Below are 18,068 nucleotides of genomic sequence, written 5' to 3'. Positions count from 1 at the left end.
CAGGATCCTGAGATCATGACCTAAGTTGCAATCAAGTCAGTGGCTTAACTGACTGAACCACCTGGGCACCCCTTTAAAGCATGGACTTACAGACTTGGACTCTAGAGCCAGATAGCCTAGTTTTGAATACTGTGTCATTAACAAAATAGTCTTCATAGATAAGTGACTTCATCTTTTTGACTTCTGTTTCTTTGTGTGTAAAACATAGTATTGCCAAAATATAAAGAATTAGTAGAATCAGGGGTGGTTTAATATTATATGACCTTGAAGTTTTAAAGCACCTACATTTTGAAGGTGCTGTATTTCAGTTTGAATACAAATTATAAATAGAAATTAAATACAAACTTGGATATTTATTACAATAAGAAATCAAAGACAATTCAATATAGTTGTAAATTTTATAGAAACACATAATATAAACACATTGTAGGGTTGTTTTCAGATCCTTAGAAAGGGCTTGAACAAATGAGGGGCTCTGAAACTTAATCTTTATCAGCTTCATGGCAAATCTGACTCCATATTATGTTAAATCCTTCAAATAGTAGTTCTATGAGAATGATAGATTTTTAAATTTATCTTATTAGTTATATCTTATTATTATCTATATTATATCTTATTACTTATATCAATGGACAATTTTTGTAGATCTCCTTTTTTTATTGAAGAATGATTGACATGCACTGGATGTACAACATAGTGATTCAATATTTGTATACATTACCAAATCATGACTACAACAGGGCTAGCTACCAGCTATCACCATATGAAGTTGTTATAATATTACTGACATTTATCTTATGTTGTGAATTATGTCCTCTTGTTTTATTTATTTTATAACTGAAGTGTGTGCCACTTAATGTCCTTCACCTCATTCACCTGTCTCCCATCTCCCTCTCCTCTGACAACCATCAGTTTGCAATCAGTGTCAGAGTCTGTTTCTGTTTTGCCTTATTTGTTCATTTGTTTTTTTAGATTCCACATAAAAATAGAGTCATATGGTGCTTGTCTATAAGCACCATATGACTCTATTTCTGACTCATTTCACTTAGCATAATGCCCTCTAGGTTCATCCATGGTATTACAAATGACAAGATTTCATTCTTTTTTTATGTGAGGAATATTCCATGGTATATACATAACACATCTTCTTTATCCTTTTCTCTGTTAATAGACATTTAGGTTACGTCCATATTTTGGCAATCATAAATATGCTACAATAAACACAGGGGTGCTTATATCTTTTCAAATTAGTGCAGGGTTATTTTCTTCAGTGAAATAAAGTATGATTAATCTAATTATTCACACATACATCAAATAATACTGTTACACATGGCTTTCATAATTTTGGTTTTGGTTTTCTCACCCAAGAATGCAGTTGCTTGACTTTTTGCTTTTCACCTTGAAATAATAATTTCAGTCCACACTAGGTTACTTATTTTCTAGTGTATCTTTTTAAATTAACACATAAAATGACTGACTTTAGGGAAAAAAAAAAGATTTGAAAAATAATGCATTTAACAAATTAAATTTATATTATCAGATTTCATATTTCACTATTGTATTTATTGTTGATAGATTAATAGCCAATAGACTAGTGCCATATAGAATATCCAATAGTTACAATAGATATAATATCCAATAGAACTAAACTGCCATAGTTCTTAGAAAAATCAAATAAATCATGAGATAATAGTACTTCGTCAATTTCAATATGTAGATGTTTTCTTAAATTACTTTTATTGCTATTATATGAAAATGCATTTTATATGCATAAAAAGCTAGGAAAATAGCTTGCACGAGATTACAAAGTAAAAACACACTAGCATAATCAGCATTACAAATTACTATAATGTTAGTATGTACCAAAGCAATGAATATTACATAGAAAATCTCAGTTAAAGTATAGTAACACTGGTACCATGCAATTTAGAACTATGGAGAACATAATATGAAATAGGAAAGTAAGTTTTAAATTTCAAAGTTACCATTTTTTAATGGATGGGATTTTCTTTCAGATTGGAACAAATGCTTGTGGTTAAATATAGGTCTGAATTTCAGTTGTTATGCTCTGGTGTAATTATCCTTGATGTGTGCTGCCCTGCATATTCAGGGTGATCAATGCTTGTCATTTATAGGTTGTTAAATCTTTTAATTTTTACTCTTACATAATTGATTATAGACAACATAGTAGTCATAATTTTTTTTGAAATTTTAGAAGTGTGCTGCAGATTTTCTTTTAAACCACAACTCTCTTCCCTTCTGCTTTGAAAGGATATAAATAATCAACAAAATAAATTATTTTACTTTTTTCTATTGACTTTCCAGACATCAGTGCCTTGAGGCAACTTTTTAATTTTGTAGAGGCTCATGAAGATTTAATAACTGAAGAAATATTTATAGAATGTCTATTGGCAGCAAAATTATAAAAGGTATAATGGGGGCACAGAATAAGTGCAAGATTTTGTCCCTGAATTCTAAGACTGTATTTTAATGCCATAATTCTCAGCCATGACTGTGTGTAAAAATTGCACATTTGATTTAAGATTAGAAAAATGGTGAGAAAATGAAAGATTTAAAGATCAGAAGTGCTGAATCAGGATGAGGTAAAGAGGATTGATTTATCAGTGTGTGTGTGTATATATATACATATATATATATGTATATATATACAGTGTATATGCTTTATATTCTCAAAATTTATATTAAAAAGAACTCAAAGGAATTTTGAGAACTGGCTAAAATAATGGGGAATTTGGAAAGAGGAGGATGTGTTAAGAGTAGTTCAATTCTGCAGTAGTTCCATTCTGCACTAGACCCCTCACTTTGGTGGTGTCTTAGGCCATTAGGCTGCCATAACAGAATTGTACAGACTGGGTAGCATAAACAACAGAAATTTATTTCTCACAGTTCTGAAACTGAGAAATCAAAGATCAAAGCACTACCATATTAGTGTACTGGTGAGAGCCCTCTTCCTGATTCATATCCAGTGACTACTCCCTGTGTCTCAAAATGGTGGAAAGGGTAAGGGATCTATGTTAGGTCGCTTTTAAAAGAACACTAATCCCATTCACTAAGGTTCCACTGTCATGATTTAATCACCTCCCGAAGTCCCAATCTCCTTATACCATACTAGGTATATTAGGATTCCAATATAAGACCTGAGAAGGGGACACAAATATTCAGACCATGGGAGTTGGTAACTCCGAACTTAAAATCAGGGTGTTTCAGTTTTCTTATATATAAAACGGGACTAACAGTAGTGGTTTTTAAAAAGAGTGTATGAAGGATGAAATTTGGTAATTTATATAATTATTTAGCATAGCATCTGACATATTTAAGGGCTCAATAAATATTTATTGGGCTTGATGTTAGTGTAGTGAAAAGATCCATGTCTTACTCAAAGTGATGAGAGAATATTAAAGTCTTGTTTATACAGAAATTCTGTCTGAAAAGGTGATTATAAGTTGTATATTGAAAGAAATTGAGAGTAGAAGATTTTGCTTCCATTTAGAAGAAAGAGGAAAAAAACATAAGCAAAGATATATATAAACTAAAAGGGGTCACACATATGCTAATTTAGAAAATATTCTAAGTTAAAGCAATTTCATGTTGCAGAATAACACATAGCAATAAGATACTTTAAATAAACATTCTCAAAGTTATATTCTCTGGTAATTTTCATACCATTAGGCAAACGACTCTTGATTGTAGCACACAAGGAAGAGTCATGCTTTCTAGGTACCTATGTAGAACAACACATGGAAAAGTTTATTTCAGATTTTATGGAGACTTTAAAAAGTATTTTTTTGAAAATATACTTCATGAGATCTAATTACAGTTTGGCATACATGAATATAAAAATAATTACAAATAACAAATATGCTTTGAGTTTTTACAATTACTTCCAGTTATTCTTGTCCAGTGAAGGGATTCATTTCTGTTCTGATTTGGTCTCCAAAATTTGTTCTGCTTGTGATGAATCTTTCTCATATGTGCTTGCCCCCTTGCCTGCTTGTTTACTTTATGCATACTAGTTATCTTACAATCATATCTTAGGTTATCTATCAGTCGTTACTTTTGGGTCGTAATCTTTTGCAAAATATTTTGTAACTCTGATCAGTATTAGTTGATTTCTACAGAAGTTTGGCTTTTCCACATTTTGTCCTGCTGCATATCAACTGTCTGCTTCAGGATTAACTAGAATCACAGCTTCAGGTTTATATTTGGCATTTCCATTCTCTAAACAAAGTGCGCTGCCCTAAGAGTGAGCAGTGTTTTTAGTGGTGGCCTGCCGTGACGCAGGGAGTTTTATCACACATGTGTGTCACAGAGTGACTCCCCTGTTGGGGTTCAAGTTCTAAATCCTCTCCTATTGTGCAGGTCATGAGGCTTTCCCTGTAGCTTTGCGAAAGCTCTCCCCGACAGCTTTGAAATGTGGTATGATTAATCTCATATGACGTCGAAGAATTTTATCTGACAGTTATTAAAGAAATATTATTCTTCAGCTAAATGACTTGATGGTCAGAGCATACATTATGTTTCTTCCTTCTTTCCTGCCAGTCCTTTTCTTCACCCTCCAACTTTCTCTTCCTTCCTTCCTCTCTCCTCTTTATTCTCATTCTTCTCTCTCCCTTTATTCCTTCTTTCTGTCTCCTTCTTACTGTCTCTTCCTGTCTTGACTCAGAATGCATTTACCTTATTTTCAGGACCAGGTTCAATATCTTCATAGTAATTTTCTTGATTGCAATCAATCTGTATGAGTATCAGTTAGAGGAAAGTTATTTAAAAAAAATGAACATGGTATGAATATAGCTAAAGTCAGAAACATGCAAGGTATTTTTTTGAGCACTGCTATGTGAATACTGGTAAGTCACTAGGTACTATGATATTTTGAAGATACACGGATATTTATTTATTTATTATGTTCAGTTAGCCAACATACAGTATATCATTAGTTTTTGATGTGGTGTTCAATGATTTATTGTGTATAACACCCTTTGCTCATCACAGTTACAAATGAGGAAGGGGGTTTCTTGAACAAATGCTGCTGATACAATTAGTTATAGTTTAGAAAAAAATGTAAAGATGAATGCTCAGTTCTTTAAAAGATAAAAAGGAAATGTTGAGAGATTAAAATGTGATTTTATAAACATAAAGAAATGAGAAAGAAATGTTGGAAAATATTTATATTAAATAAGAATAAAAAGGCCTTTCTAATCATGAAGTTGATATAAGGAAAGAAACATTTTTCAAACCAAATTATTCTACACAAAAGATAAAGAATGCATTAAAAAATTAGGGAATGAATGATAGCAAACTCCAAATTTAAAAGTTGGAAGAAACAATAAACAAGTAAGTCTTTTTTTTTTAAGATTATTTATTTATTTTAGAGAGAGAGCACATGAGCAAGAGTGGGGGCAGAGGGAGAGGGAGAGAGAATCTCAAACAGACTCCCCACTGATCATGTGGGGCTTGATCTAAAGACCCTGGGATCATGATCTGAGTCTAAATCAAGAGTTGGCCTCTTAACTGATGGAGCCACCAAGGTGCCCCATCAAACAATTCTTAAAGACTAAGTCTTAACAGTTACCACATACATAAAAACCTTTTACTAGTATTTGTGGTAGAAGATGTTGAAAATATGCCAATTACATCTTGAGAAGAGTGAGTTCAACAGCATCCTTATAGTCATCCTCATTTTCTGATGTTGAGAAAGGAAAGAGACATAGTTGTTGGTTTATTTTATTTTATTTTATTTATTTTTAAAGATTTTTTAAAATTTATTTGAGAGAGAGAGAGAAAACATGAGTGGGGGGAGAAGAAGGAGAAGCAGACTCCCCAGTAAGCAGGGAGCCCAATGTGGGACTCAATCCCAGGACTCTGTGACCATGACCCAAGCCAAAGGCGGATGCTTAACCAACTGAGCCACCCAGGTGGCCCATGGCTGTTGACTTATTTTAAGTGATGTTGTCTTTTGACTTAAGTCTCAGATCTTTCAGCTTTAATTCTTTCTTTTCCATAGGTGCTTTCATTATATTTCTAGCCTTTTTCTCTTCAGACTTAACAGCATAATTGACTTTCTTTGTTTTGGGCATTTTATAATGGCTTTCTTCTTTGTTTCTCTTATCCTGTCCTTATCCCTACTTGAGTCTGTGATTGACAAGGAAGGCATCATAATGTAGGGTTTAAAACACAGCCTCTGGAGTAAGCCTACCTTGTTTCAAATCCTTGTTCTACTAATTAGGGGCCAAGAGAAACAAAGGAGATTACTTAACATCTTAGTATCTGCTGCTATAATGTGAGAGGAATTTCCTAGATTCTCTTTAGTAGATTCATAGGTTTGTTATATGGATCAAATATGTCAATATTTTTGAATTAATTAGAGCAGTATCTGAAATATAATCACTATATAAATAAGGATTAAATACATTTTTAAATATTTTGCATATATATAACCTATGGTTCATTTTCTTTTAAGGCTTACAATGTTTTGTAAAGCCAAAGTGTTTATTCTTTACCTAAGCATATTTTGGTCATTCTTTCTTTCTTGATTTCTAAAAATTTTTATACTAAATTAAGATTCTTTTGGCCAAAGTGATATGTGGTTTTATTTTAACACATATCCCTTATATGTTATATATATATATATATATATATATATATATATACACACACACATATATACATATATATAAAATCTAAATATTCTATATATAACTTATTTTCAGTAACAGCTTTATTGAAGTATAATCTTCATAAATTAACCCCTTTAAAAATGTCTAGTTCAGTGGGTCTTAGTATTTTCTGAAAATTGTGCAGCCATAGTGGCTATCAAAGTTTAGAATATTTTCATCACTCCTAAAAGGACTCCATATTTACTAGCATTCATTTCCTATCACTCCATCCCCTCAGCTCCTGGTAACCATTAATCTATTTTCTATTTCTATGGATTTAGCCATTCCAGACATTCCATACGAATAGACTCATACAATTTGTGCCTTTTTGAGTTTGGTTTCTTTGATTTAGCATAATGTTTTCAACATTCATTTGTTCTGTAGTATATATCAGGACTTTATTCTTTTGGGTTGACAAATAATTTTCTATTATATATAAATATATCACTTTGTGCTTATCCATTCATCAATTTATAGGTATTTGAGTTTTTTCATTATTTGGTTAATATGAGTTATGCTACTATGAACGTTCATGTACAAGATTTTTGTTGTTGTTGTTCCTTTGGGTATATGCCTAGGAATCAAATTGCTTTAGACATATGAGACTCTGTTTAAGGAAGTTTAACTTTTAATTCTGTTCAAGTTTTTAAGTTTTTGAGGAACTGCCAAAACTGTTATTCCAAGTAGATACCCCATTTAATATTCTCATCAGCAATGTTTGAAGGTTTCAACTTTCCCACATCCTCTTCCACAATTGTTACTGTCTTTTTTATTTTAGCCATCTTAGTAAGTGTGAAGTGGTATTTCATAGTGGTTTTTATTTGCCTTTCTCTAATGACTAATGATGTTGATTTTCCTTATATGTGCCTATTTCCCATTTGTAATTCATTTTTGATAAATATTTACTTAAATTCTTTGCTCATTGTTTTAACAGAATTGTTTGTCCTTTTACTATTCATATATATATATATATATATATGTATTTTTTCTTTTTCCTAGATGCAAGCCCTTATAAGGTAAATGATTTGTAAATATTTTCTCCCATTTTGTTGGAGATCTTTTCACTTACTTGATAGTATCCCTTGGGAAACACAGATTTTTTAATTTTGATGAAGGAGAGTTTATTTTTACTCAATTTCTTATATTTAGTTACTGAAATCTTCACTCAGTTCAGTGATGAGCTAATGATTAGACAGATACTTAATTAAATGTGTTGAATCAATTAGTCTTCCAGACTTGGCCAAGGTGCTCTCTTTCTGTTTTGTGTTATGCACTCAATACTCCCACAGACAGTTACAAGTCTGCCTTAGCCTTCACTTTCTGTCTGTGCAGGACCTCAAAGCCAATCAGAGACAAAAGATTAGGGATTCTCTTCCTAACTCGTATATATTATACACACACACACACACACACACACACACACATACCTCTTTTGGGCATGCACACAGTCTTGCACATTTTTATGGCTTTCTAGATTCCCAGAAATACACAGATCTTTTCATATGCCCCTATTGCTATCTCATTTCCACTTTTCCTTTAAAATTTTTGTTGGTTGGTTGGTTTGGTTTGGTTTGGTGCACCTATTGTTATCTCCAATCAGTATCTCCAACATAATAAGCCATAATGTTAAACAATTACTGTTGTTTCTTTTCAATAAAGGCCTTAGGGATAGGACTGTTTACACAGACTAAACTTAAAGTCTTGCTCAAATAAAAAGGAAGTCACAAAAATGGAACTTTTTAGGGGCCTGCTAGATAGGTCAAATGGTGACAGTTCTCCAGGGATGGGAACTTGGAGGAGCTCCAAGCCCTTTTCCCCCACTCCAGTGTGTGCTAGGATGTTGGTTTTCATAGCAGGCAAAATTACAAAGCTGATGGTTCACATCTCTTTGTTCTTACTGAGATTCAGCAATTTTTTGAAGTAAATGCTCTATAGATTGGTGCATATTCTTTTTATCTATTTCCACTGTTCTGAAAAGTTGGTTTTGACAAGTGCTGCTGTGTATTCATTGCCTTTATGGAAGAAAAGATTTTCTAGTGTTTGCTGTTCTAGAGGTGCTTCTTGGTCTGATTTTGACAGAGTGAGATTTTTCTCCTTATTTTTTCCAAAATGGTCATACATTTGTCTCCATAGATTTGAAATAATATGGCTATTTTGTTCTAATATATTGATTGTCCCTGAGGTTTATCAAAAATCACATTCTATCAATTTGACTATAAATGTTATCATTTTTTCTGGGTAAATATATAATTAAATGATATAAAAATTAATAGAAAATTAATAATGTAAAGAATATAATTAGGAGCTATTTATTTTAGCTACAAATAAAAAAAAAGTCATTTTAAAACTTTATTAATTAAAAAGGTATAGCCATCCCCTTTTATCCTCAGGAGTTATGTTCCAAGACGCCAAGAGGATACCTGAAACTATGTATAGTATCAAATCCTATATATATTCTGTTTTTACTATACACACATACCTATGATAGAATTCAATTTATAAATCAAGCATAGTAAGAGCTTAACAACAATAATAATAAAATAGAAAAATTACAACAATATACTGTAATAAAAGCTATGTGAATGTGGTCTCTTTCAAAATCCCTTATTGTATTGTACGTCATGCTACTTCTTATAATGTTGTGAGATGATAAAATACATCCATGATGAGATGAAGCAAGTTAAATGATGTAGACTTTGTGATTTAGCATGAAGCTACTATTGACCTCCTGATGATACATCAGAAGGTTAATCATCTACTTCCAAACTGCAGTTAACTATGGGTAACTGAAACTAGGGGAAACAGAACCATGGATAAGGGGAGACTGCTGTAACTAAATTAGAAAAAAATGTGGAAATTGAGTTACTTTATATATAAACTCATAATTCAAATAAATACTAAAAAAGCTGCATGTATGAGTAAAGTTATACTTTTTTAAAACAGAACATGTCTTGAGAATATGGTAATTATACGTCTTCTAACTCTGTAAGACTAACAATGATTATTTTGATAATTTAAAAACAATATTTTAGTCTATTTACTTTGCTCCTAAATACACTAAAAAAAGGTGAATTATTAAAATGCATTTTAAATACAAAGATTTCATTTGATTTCAATTTATTTTATTTTATTTTATTTTATTTCTATAGGATTTTGGAGATGATGGGTCCTTGTATATTACTAAGGTTACCACAACTCACATGGGCAATTACACCTGCTATGCAGATGGCTATGAACAAGTCTTTCAAACTCACATCTTCCAAGTAAATGGTAAGAAATGTGGTGTTGATATTGTTGCTTTATGCTTCACTATGTACTCAAAGAATATCGCAATTGATTGGGAAGGCAAGTTTTCAATTTTTTTAGTTTGGCAAAGTCTCAGTTTTTTTTGTTTTGTTTTGTTTTGAAACTTATTGTTAATGTAAAACCTTTTTCAATTAAAAAAAAAACAGGTGGTTGGGTGGATAAATGCTATAAATTTTACTTTTCTCATTTTGAAATAGTACAGAGTAACTCATTCTAATTGAAAATTAAAGCATAAAAAACTTAAATTACTTTCTGAAATTTAAATATCAACAATTAGGCAACCATATGAATTTTATTTTATTTATTTATTTTTATTTATTTTTTTTAAGATTTTATTTATTTATTTGACAGAGAGAGATCACAAGTAAACGGAGAGGCAGGCAGAGAGAGAGAGAGAGAGAGAGAGGGAAGCAGGCTCCCTGCTGAGCAGAGAGCCCGATGCGGGACTTGATCCCAGGACCCTGAGATCATGACCTGAGCCGAAGGCAGCGGCTTAACCCACTGAGCCACCCAGGCGCCCACCATATGAATTTTAGAAATTGAAAAAATTAAGCATCTTGAACTTTTAATTAGATTATCTGGTTGATCTTAATGATATTAAAAAACTGCTATTTATGTACAGCAAATGTTATACTCTTAATTGTTAATTTAATGGCTGTGAACATTGGCCATGTAAGCTGATATTCTATTTTCCTTAAGATTTTTTATTTATTTTATTTTATTAATTTAATTTAATTTAATTTATCCATTTGAGAGAGAAAGAGAGCATGTGGTTGGGGGAGGTGCAGAGGGAGAGAGAAGGAGAAGCTGATTCCTGGTGAACAGGAAGCTCGACTCGGACTTAATCCCAGGACCTGGAGATTTTAACATGAGTTAAAAGCAGATGCTTAACTGACTAAGTCACCCAGGTGCCCCTGATACTATTCTTATAATCAGAGGATGTTTTTCTTTTCCTGATTTAATTCAAATTTTAGCTAATTAGTTCAATTGATGACATAGGATTATATGTATGATACATTAATTAATATTGATTCACTTCCGTATTATGTGTGTGTGTGTGTGTGTGTGTGTGTGTGTGTATAACTTTATGATTTACTAAAGGAAACAAACTTACTTGGCTTGTTGTAGGAACAGCAAGACGGCTTGTGTGGTTTGGATGAATTAAAAGGAGACTGACAGATATGAGCTTGGTGAGGTAGCCTGGGGCCAGATCACATAGATCCCTGGGGACCTAATTAAATATTTGGATTCCCACCCTAAGTATAATGTGGGAAGCTATCAAAGTATTTAGTGTACTAAATGGCATATTCTGATTTGTTTTAAAATGACTGGAAGCATTGAGATCTGTTCAAATATTTTAATAGTCTAGGGAAGAGATAACAGTGGCTAAAAATATAATGTTAATGATGAAGAGTAAAAAGTGGTTAAATTTAGTATATTTGCTTAAAGTAGATCTGTTGATATTACTGACGAATGGCATGTAAATATAAGACAGAATTTAAAAAAATAAACCCATTAAATTTGAAACATTTAGATATATCTTTGTAACATTAACTGAATATAGAAGAAGCACATTTGGAGACTGAGATTATATATATTATATATATTTATATATTATATATATATAAATAAATGTATAAGATTTATAATTTATATAATTTATATCTATTAAAATATATATCTTTGTAACATTAACTGAATATAGAAGAAGCACATTTGGAGACAGATTTTATATATATATATAATATATGCATATTATATATATAATATATATATTTGGACAAATTAACTTCAATATAATTTCTACATGGAAATCAAATATGCAATCTAGTATGTAAGTATGGAAATCAGAGGAGAGTGACAGCCTAAAGTTGTATATTTAGATAATATCAATGTGTATAAACTATATTTAAAGCCATAAGTTTGATCTTGATGAGGTCACCTTAGGAATGAGTATAAATATTCATATTGAGGATTGAGCCTTGGAGCTGAGGTTAACAAGTGGAGTAAAGAAGACTTAGAATGAGTACCTTGTGATGGAAAGTGTGTCCTGAGAAATCAATTAAAATGTATTGAAAAAAAGTTTGAGAAGATTGGCGAGTTGATGGTTTGACTGTTGGGAGCACTCAATAGAAGCAGATCTAGGCCTTGGTTTCTAATGCAAACCCAGTTGTAACCACCGATAGGTCAAGGCTTGGAAGCGAACATTCAAGGACACCAGTGAAGAGAACATACAAGGTACAAAGGAGGTGATGCATGCTACTCCCAGTGGTCTCAGATGTTTGCAGTTGGACTTCGGATACAGCAATTGTACCGGAGGATGCACAATCTTGGGAGGACAGAACAAGCTTGTTTGGGGGATGTTCTCTATCTAGATGTGGCATCCTGGGGAAATGGTTGTTTTTGCAAATCTGATTCTTACCTCCCTTTTTGTTGTAACTGTTTACAGACAAATGGCCTCTTTGACAAAACTAAATCTCTGAGCTATTTATTTATTTGTTTTGTGAGAGATTCTCCAGTTTTGTTTGGTTAACAATTAGTTCTCTTTCATATTCACTCCCAGTTCTAGTTCTCTTAGTCTAAGGACCAGCTGGTTGAGTTCTTAGTAGTCTGTAGAGTAGTGTATGGCTCATGTTCTAGCAACATCAGAATCACATGAAAAAATTATCAAAAGCGTAGAACTCTGGATTCCACTAACACTTTCTGGAACTTGATTTGAATACAGCACTTTGGCAAGCTTCCTAGGTAATTGTGATGCTTGGTAAAACATGAGAACCATTTCAAATAACGGTTCTTTAGGCATTTCTGTTCCCCATTCATGTCTGAAGCAGGCTGCTTGCTTAACTTACTCATTTTCAGGCTCCAGCTGGGAAGCCCAGTAAGGGAGTTTTGAGTCAAACTGCAGGCTTTCATGTTGCAAGATGTGCCCTGAACAGCACTGGAGAAATGCACCTTCCCTATTTTATCCCCACCTTGTGAATGAACTGCTTCCTCTCTGATCACAAGGTTTTTCTGAAGATGGAATGTGAGAATGTGGGAACCATGAGGTCTCAGCCACAGAGCTATGACCATCGGTCTCAGCATTATGAGTTAATTTAGAGGACTTCAATATAAGCATTGATTGCTGCTGAGATTTAATGCTTTCTCTCTCCTAGAAACAGATCCCTGAACCTGGGAGAAAAACTGTTCTCTTTCAGTTACCTCCTACTACATTTAATCTGCTCCAAAGTTCTTTGTATAAATGTTTTTTATGAAGGCGCGGGGTTTGCAAAGAGGAAAAATGATGACATTATTGCTGAACATCGGTTGAGACTGAACAGAGAGAGAACTGCAGTAGATAGAGAGTGCCGTGGAGTTAAAGCAGGGGGATTTTATAAAAATTGCGGATATGATACTCTTTTACGCTGATGTAAATAATCTGGTAAAGAGGAAATGCAGATCATTTAAGAGGGAAAAAAGGGAAAATTGCAGTAGTCAAGTTTGTAAAAAGTTGATGTAATTAGTACACACATTGAAGGATTGGTCTTTGGAAGATGAATAGTTAATCTGTTGAAACAGGGAGCAAGACAGACTGGGAACAGATGCTCAGGGTGGAAACATGAGGAAATAATCCTCTTCGAATTGCTTGGATTTCTTCAGTGCAGCCAGGAATACCAACTATTGAAAGTGACGAGTTTGTAAGAGCTGATTTGAGCAGAGGAAGGGAGATAAAATAATTATCTTGCAGATCAGGAGGGTGATAGAAATAGCAGCTGATAGTTGGTATGTCAGGCAGATCTTTGGGTGTCCTTGAGGTGATAAATATTAGTATGTTTTCCTTCAGTTGTGGTTGGCTGTGCATTTGCAATCATAGAAAGAAGAGATTTGGGTTAAACCAGCATTTTATTTTGTCAGGTGAGTAAGTGGAAGAGAGACAGGAATGAGGAAAATAAACAAGTTTACAAGAGAATTATTATAATGATGGACCACAGAAGAAGTGGTAAGGTAAGGAAAGGGGTAGGTAAGGAAAACAGTGAGACCATGAGAAATGTGAAATGAACTAAAATAGCGACTGGTGTTTCCATGTTGATCAAGTACTTCTAAAATGGGGTGCTAGAACCGGTAAAATGCAGTTCCTTCATTCAGAGCACTTTCTTAAGGCATCTAGTAATTTCTCTTTATCAGAAATACGTTTAATTAGGTCAAGTTTCTACAAAAGAATGCATGAACCACTAAGGTTTGATAGGTGTTCAGGGAGCCAGCTGTTCTAAATCTAACTTGCCAGTTCTATTCTTAGCTGAAAAGGAGAAATGAAGTGAAGAATAACATTAATTCATCATTAATTCACCACAGTAGATCAAAACTTTGTTCTATGGCATCTTTATCAAGGAGGGAAAATAATAAGTGCATTTCAAGGATAATATTTAATATTTAAACCTATTTGAAGAAACCAGAAAGCAAGTAGAAAATGTATTGTATGTATATCAGTAAGAGATGAACTCTGGGCATGATAACAGAGACCCCAAATAACAGGGGCTTAAAGAAGATACTGCTGTATTTTCTTACATGTAAAAGAAGCCCAGATAAGGCACTTCAAAAGGCAATTCCATCATGTCATCATTATCGTTTGCTTCCCCTACCGTGGTGAGAACATGGTTTCCATTCTCCCTGTCATCCCATGTTTTCCAAATGGTAGTGGAAATTCCAATATCATGTTCATATTTCAACAAGGAAAAAGGAAGAAAGAGGGAGGAAAAATAACACCTGTCACCTGAGAGAGCACTTTTGAAATAACTTTAATGGAAGTAACAACAGTAACTTCCATTGACCCTCTCTAAATGCAGAGATTTAAGTATATATCTTTGGCCTTATTGTTTTGCCATCCACAACAATTAAGGGTTCAATTACTTAAAAGAAGAAATAAATATTGGATAGGTCAGTGGCCGTCTTTGTCACAAAAATGTCTGGTGTACCAAAACTTTTTGCAAAACAGTAGTAGAACAATGACACTTTATAAAATTACTTAGAAATCGTAAGATTAGCTGTAAAACAGCAGCAGCTGAACAAATGATTTGCTAAACAAGTGATTTTTGTGTGTGTGTTTTCCTTTCCTTTGGTTTTGTGATGTTTTATATTTGCAATAATAACTTTAAATGTATATTTTATGTATAAATAAGTAGAATAAACTTGAGATCACTCAGAATATTATTATATGCCAATAACAGAAGAATAGTTAGGAATGAGCTGTGACACTGGAAAAATACAATGAAAATGCAAGAAAATGCAAATTACATTAGCCAAATGACACATTTATAAACCAAATAAGTCTCTAAGCTGATTTGACTCATTTTCTATACTTCATCCACTTTTCAGAAAGGGTTAAAAAGGCCTTTAGAAAATTAAGTTTTCACAGAAAACTTAACATATTTATCTGAGCAATTTTTCAATTAGTAATAAAAATAAAATATATCATCGATTACTATAAAAAGCTCTGAAAATACCACAAGTTATTGGAATTTGTGAAAGTGTTTTTGAAGTGCAAAGTCTATTTAAATATCCCAGGGTGCAAGCCAAATAAGTCTATCAATAGTCCTGTTTCTTTTCAAACAATGCAAAATTAGATTATTGAAATACGAGAGTGCTTCTGTGTCCTTGTCAGAAGAAACATTATGTATAAATCAAAGGAGCTTGACTCTGCCAGCGGAATTCATTTCATGCTTTTTCTTTCTTTTTACATAAAGCAAATCGTCTTTAGATCTTCAGCTTATGAAACAGAATGTTTGAAATTTTAAAAGTCATTCAGTGTTTACACTACCCTCTGGTCAGAAAGCTTGTCCATATTCACAATAGACCTATAATGTATGCTGTAATTTCCTTCTCGTTCATATTGTTTAAGACCTTACACATAATATCAAGTGGATTTTTTTTTTTTTCTTGCTCATGGCAGAAATGTGTGCACAAAATTGCTGGTTTTATAGGATGTCTATATAGAACACCCCATTTTTCTCCTTCGAAGTTTGAAAACATCTAAAGGAAGACACTAGAGCCAGATGTATAGGTATGGAAACCTCACCTCCATTACTGACAAAGCTGTTTAGAGAAAGTGGGTGAAGTCTGGGCAACAATGGCCTGCTTTGTCTTGCATCATAGACTTGAACTTCCTTCTGCAGTCACAGGCAGCCTTCCCTGCCAAGGTTTCTGTATAGCCAAAATGCAAATGGGAATAAAATCTTGTTGCAAGCAGTAAGATCCAGAAAGCAGGTGGTGAGAGGCCTACCTCCCCCTTCGCACTCTTCCTCCCTGGATGAGAAGGGGAAAGATGAGAAAGAAAAGCCTTGAAGGTTACTCTGACTCAGAGATTCTCTGTAGTTCTTCGGCAAACAGCATCAGCAACTTGTTTTCAAGGCAAATTCTCAGACTTGCACCCACAAGTACCGAATCAGAAACTCTGTGCCTGAAAGAGAGTGATCCATGTTTTAACAAACTCTCCTCATGATTCTGACCATGTGTGAGAATCACTGCTCTAGAAATGTTAATCCTTAAAGACCTAAGAAGTGGGAGTATGTGTTCCTTCCTCATACACTCCAGCTTTCTTCTCTTAATTTTGACTTGAAGCTAAGCTCACAGTGATCTTGGGAAGTGGCTGTCTCTTAAGGGGTGGGATCAGCCATGTGTCAAATCAGTCATCCCTCTCAGGAGGTCTGGCCACAGGTGTGTTGATGTTCATGTCTTGCCCAAAAGCCTACCTAGGCCTTCTCAACTGTGGTGGACATCCCCTGATGGCTTGATGCTTCAGGAATGTGTCCCAAACCACTCTTCTAAGAATTTTATTTGACACAGGAAGCTTTATCAGCTGAACTCGAGGCAGTCTAAATGTGCCAGGGATTTAATGTCTTACAGGGACAGTCCTTAACCAGTGAGGGACACAAGAGAAAAAGTAAGAATCGCTGTTTCGCACTCACTCAGAGAGAAGATTCTAAGGTACTTTCCATATGATTCTTCCTTCCTTCTTTCTTTCTCTCTCTTTCTTTTCCTATTTCTTTCTCCCTTTCTTTCTCTCTCTTTCTTTCTTTTCTTTCTTTCTCTCTTCTTCCTTCCTTCCTTCCTTCCTTCCTTTCCTCCTTTCCTTTCCTTTCTTTTCCTTCCCCTCCCTTCTCCTCCCCTCCCCTCTCCTTCCTCCCCCCACCCTTTTTTCTTTTCTTTTCTTTTCCTTTTTATTTTTTTCTTTTCTTTCTTTTCTATTTTTCTTGCATCCATCTTACCTTTCTGGTCTCTAGCTTGTGCTTTCTGGGATCACGTCCCAAATCAGCAACATGAACGTAAGTTCTTTTCTCAAAGCTGCTTTTGGGGACAGTCACATTTAAGAATGTCCTTACCTTAATAATAAATGTTGTCCTTTCGTAGCTCACCCTGCAAGCTACTGATAGGCACCATATGTTTGCTTCCAGAAGGCTTTGAAATATGATTAAACATTATATTAATTCATAGACTCCAGAGTCTGGAAAGTCTGTCTGTATTATCCCCCATGCTAAATTATGTCCAGTTACACTGTTCGATAGAGCTCTTCAGAGCCTCTGCAATTATATTAAACCTTGACATCAAGACACTACGATTATGTAATAGCAAGAGCATATACATGCTCAAACTTCAATATGTAATCTAATTATTAAATTCCCACTGAGAAATAAAACTTCAAAGATTAAAGTTTCAAAGAAATAAATCCAAAGTAATTAATATACAAAATTAAAGTACACTGCCCTTGCAACATAAAATCTAGAGAAAGTCCAAATGTTTTAATTACAAGTAAAGTTCAAGAATCAAATTCTACCTCTAGTTCTTATTTAATTTCCTTTTGGTGAGAGAGGTCCTTGAAAGGTTTATGGTTTGGGTATAAATTCAACATTTTTATCTTGGGCTAATTCTCATTAGATTTAAGTGTACCATCTTGCTATTTGTTTACAAATAGTCACGTCTATTCTTTATTATTTCCTTGCATTTTCCTTCTGTTGGATTGCATAACTTTTAGAATTCTATTTTATTTTCAGGATGGACTTGTTAGCTATATCTCTTTGCTTAATTTTTTTTAGGTGTAGCTGTAAGCTATATTTA

The 18,068-nt window shown here is 33.5% G+C and overlaps 1 protein-coding gene across 2 annotated transcripts in view; it reads left to right on the top strand.

Moving 5' to 3' along the window:
- Positions 1–18,068, top strand: part of FSTL5 (follistatin like 5) — a 723,315-nt gene that overhangs the window by 523,348 nt on the left and 181,899 nt on the right. For both annotated transcript variants that reach the window (XM_032863481.1, XM_032863472.1), the window contains exon 8: positions 9,824–9,944. In XM_032863481.1, coding sequence (XP_032719372.1) covers positions 9,824–9,944 — 121 coding nt within the window. The remainder of the gene's footprint in view (positions 1–9,823; positions 9,945–18,068) is intronic.

This window comes from Lontra canadensis, unplaced genomic scaffold (genome assembly GCF_010015895.1).
Source record: "Lontra canadensis isolate GAN:19392208 unplaced genomic scaffold, GSC_riverotter_1.0 scaffold1, whole genome shotgun sequence".
In the NCBI taxonomy this organism is placed as follows: domain Eukaryota; kingdom Metazoa; phylum Chordata; class Mammalia; order Carnivora; family Mustelidae; genus Lontra; species Lontra canadensis.
Note: the sequence above shows the minus strand (reverse complement) of the source record. Positions and strands in the feature narration are given on the sequence as shown.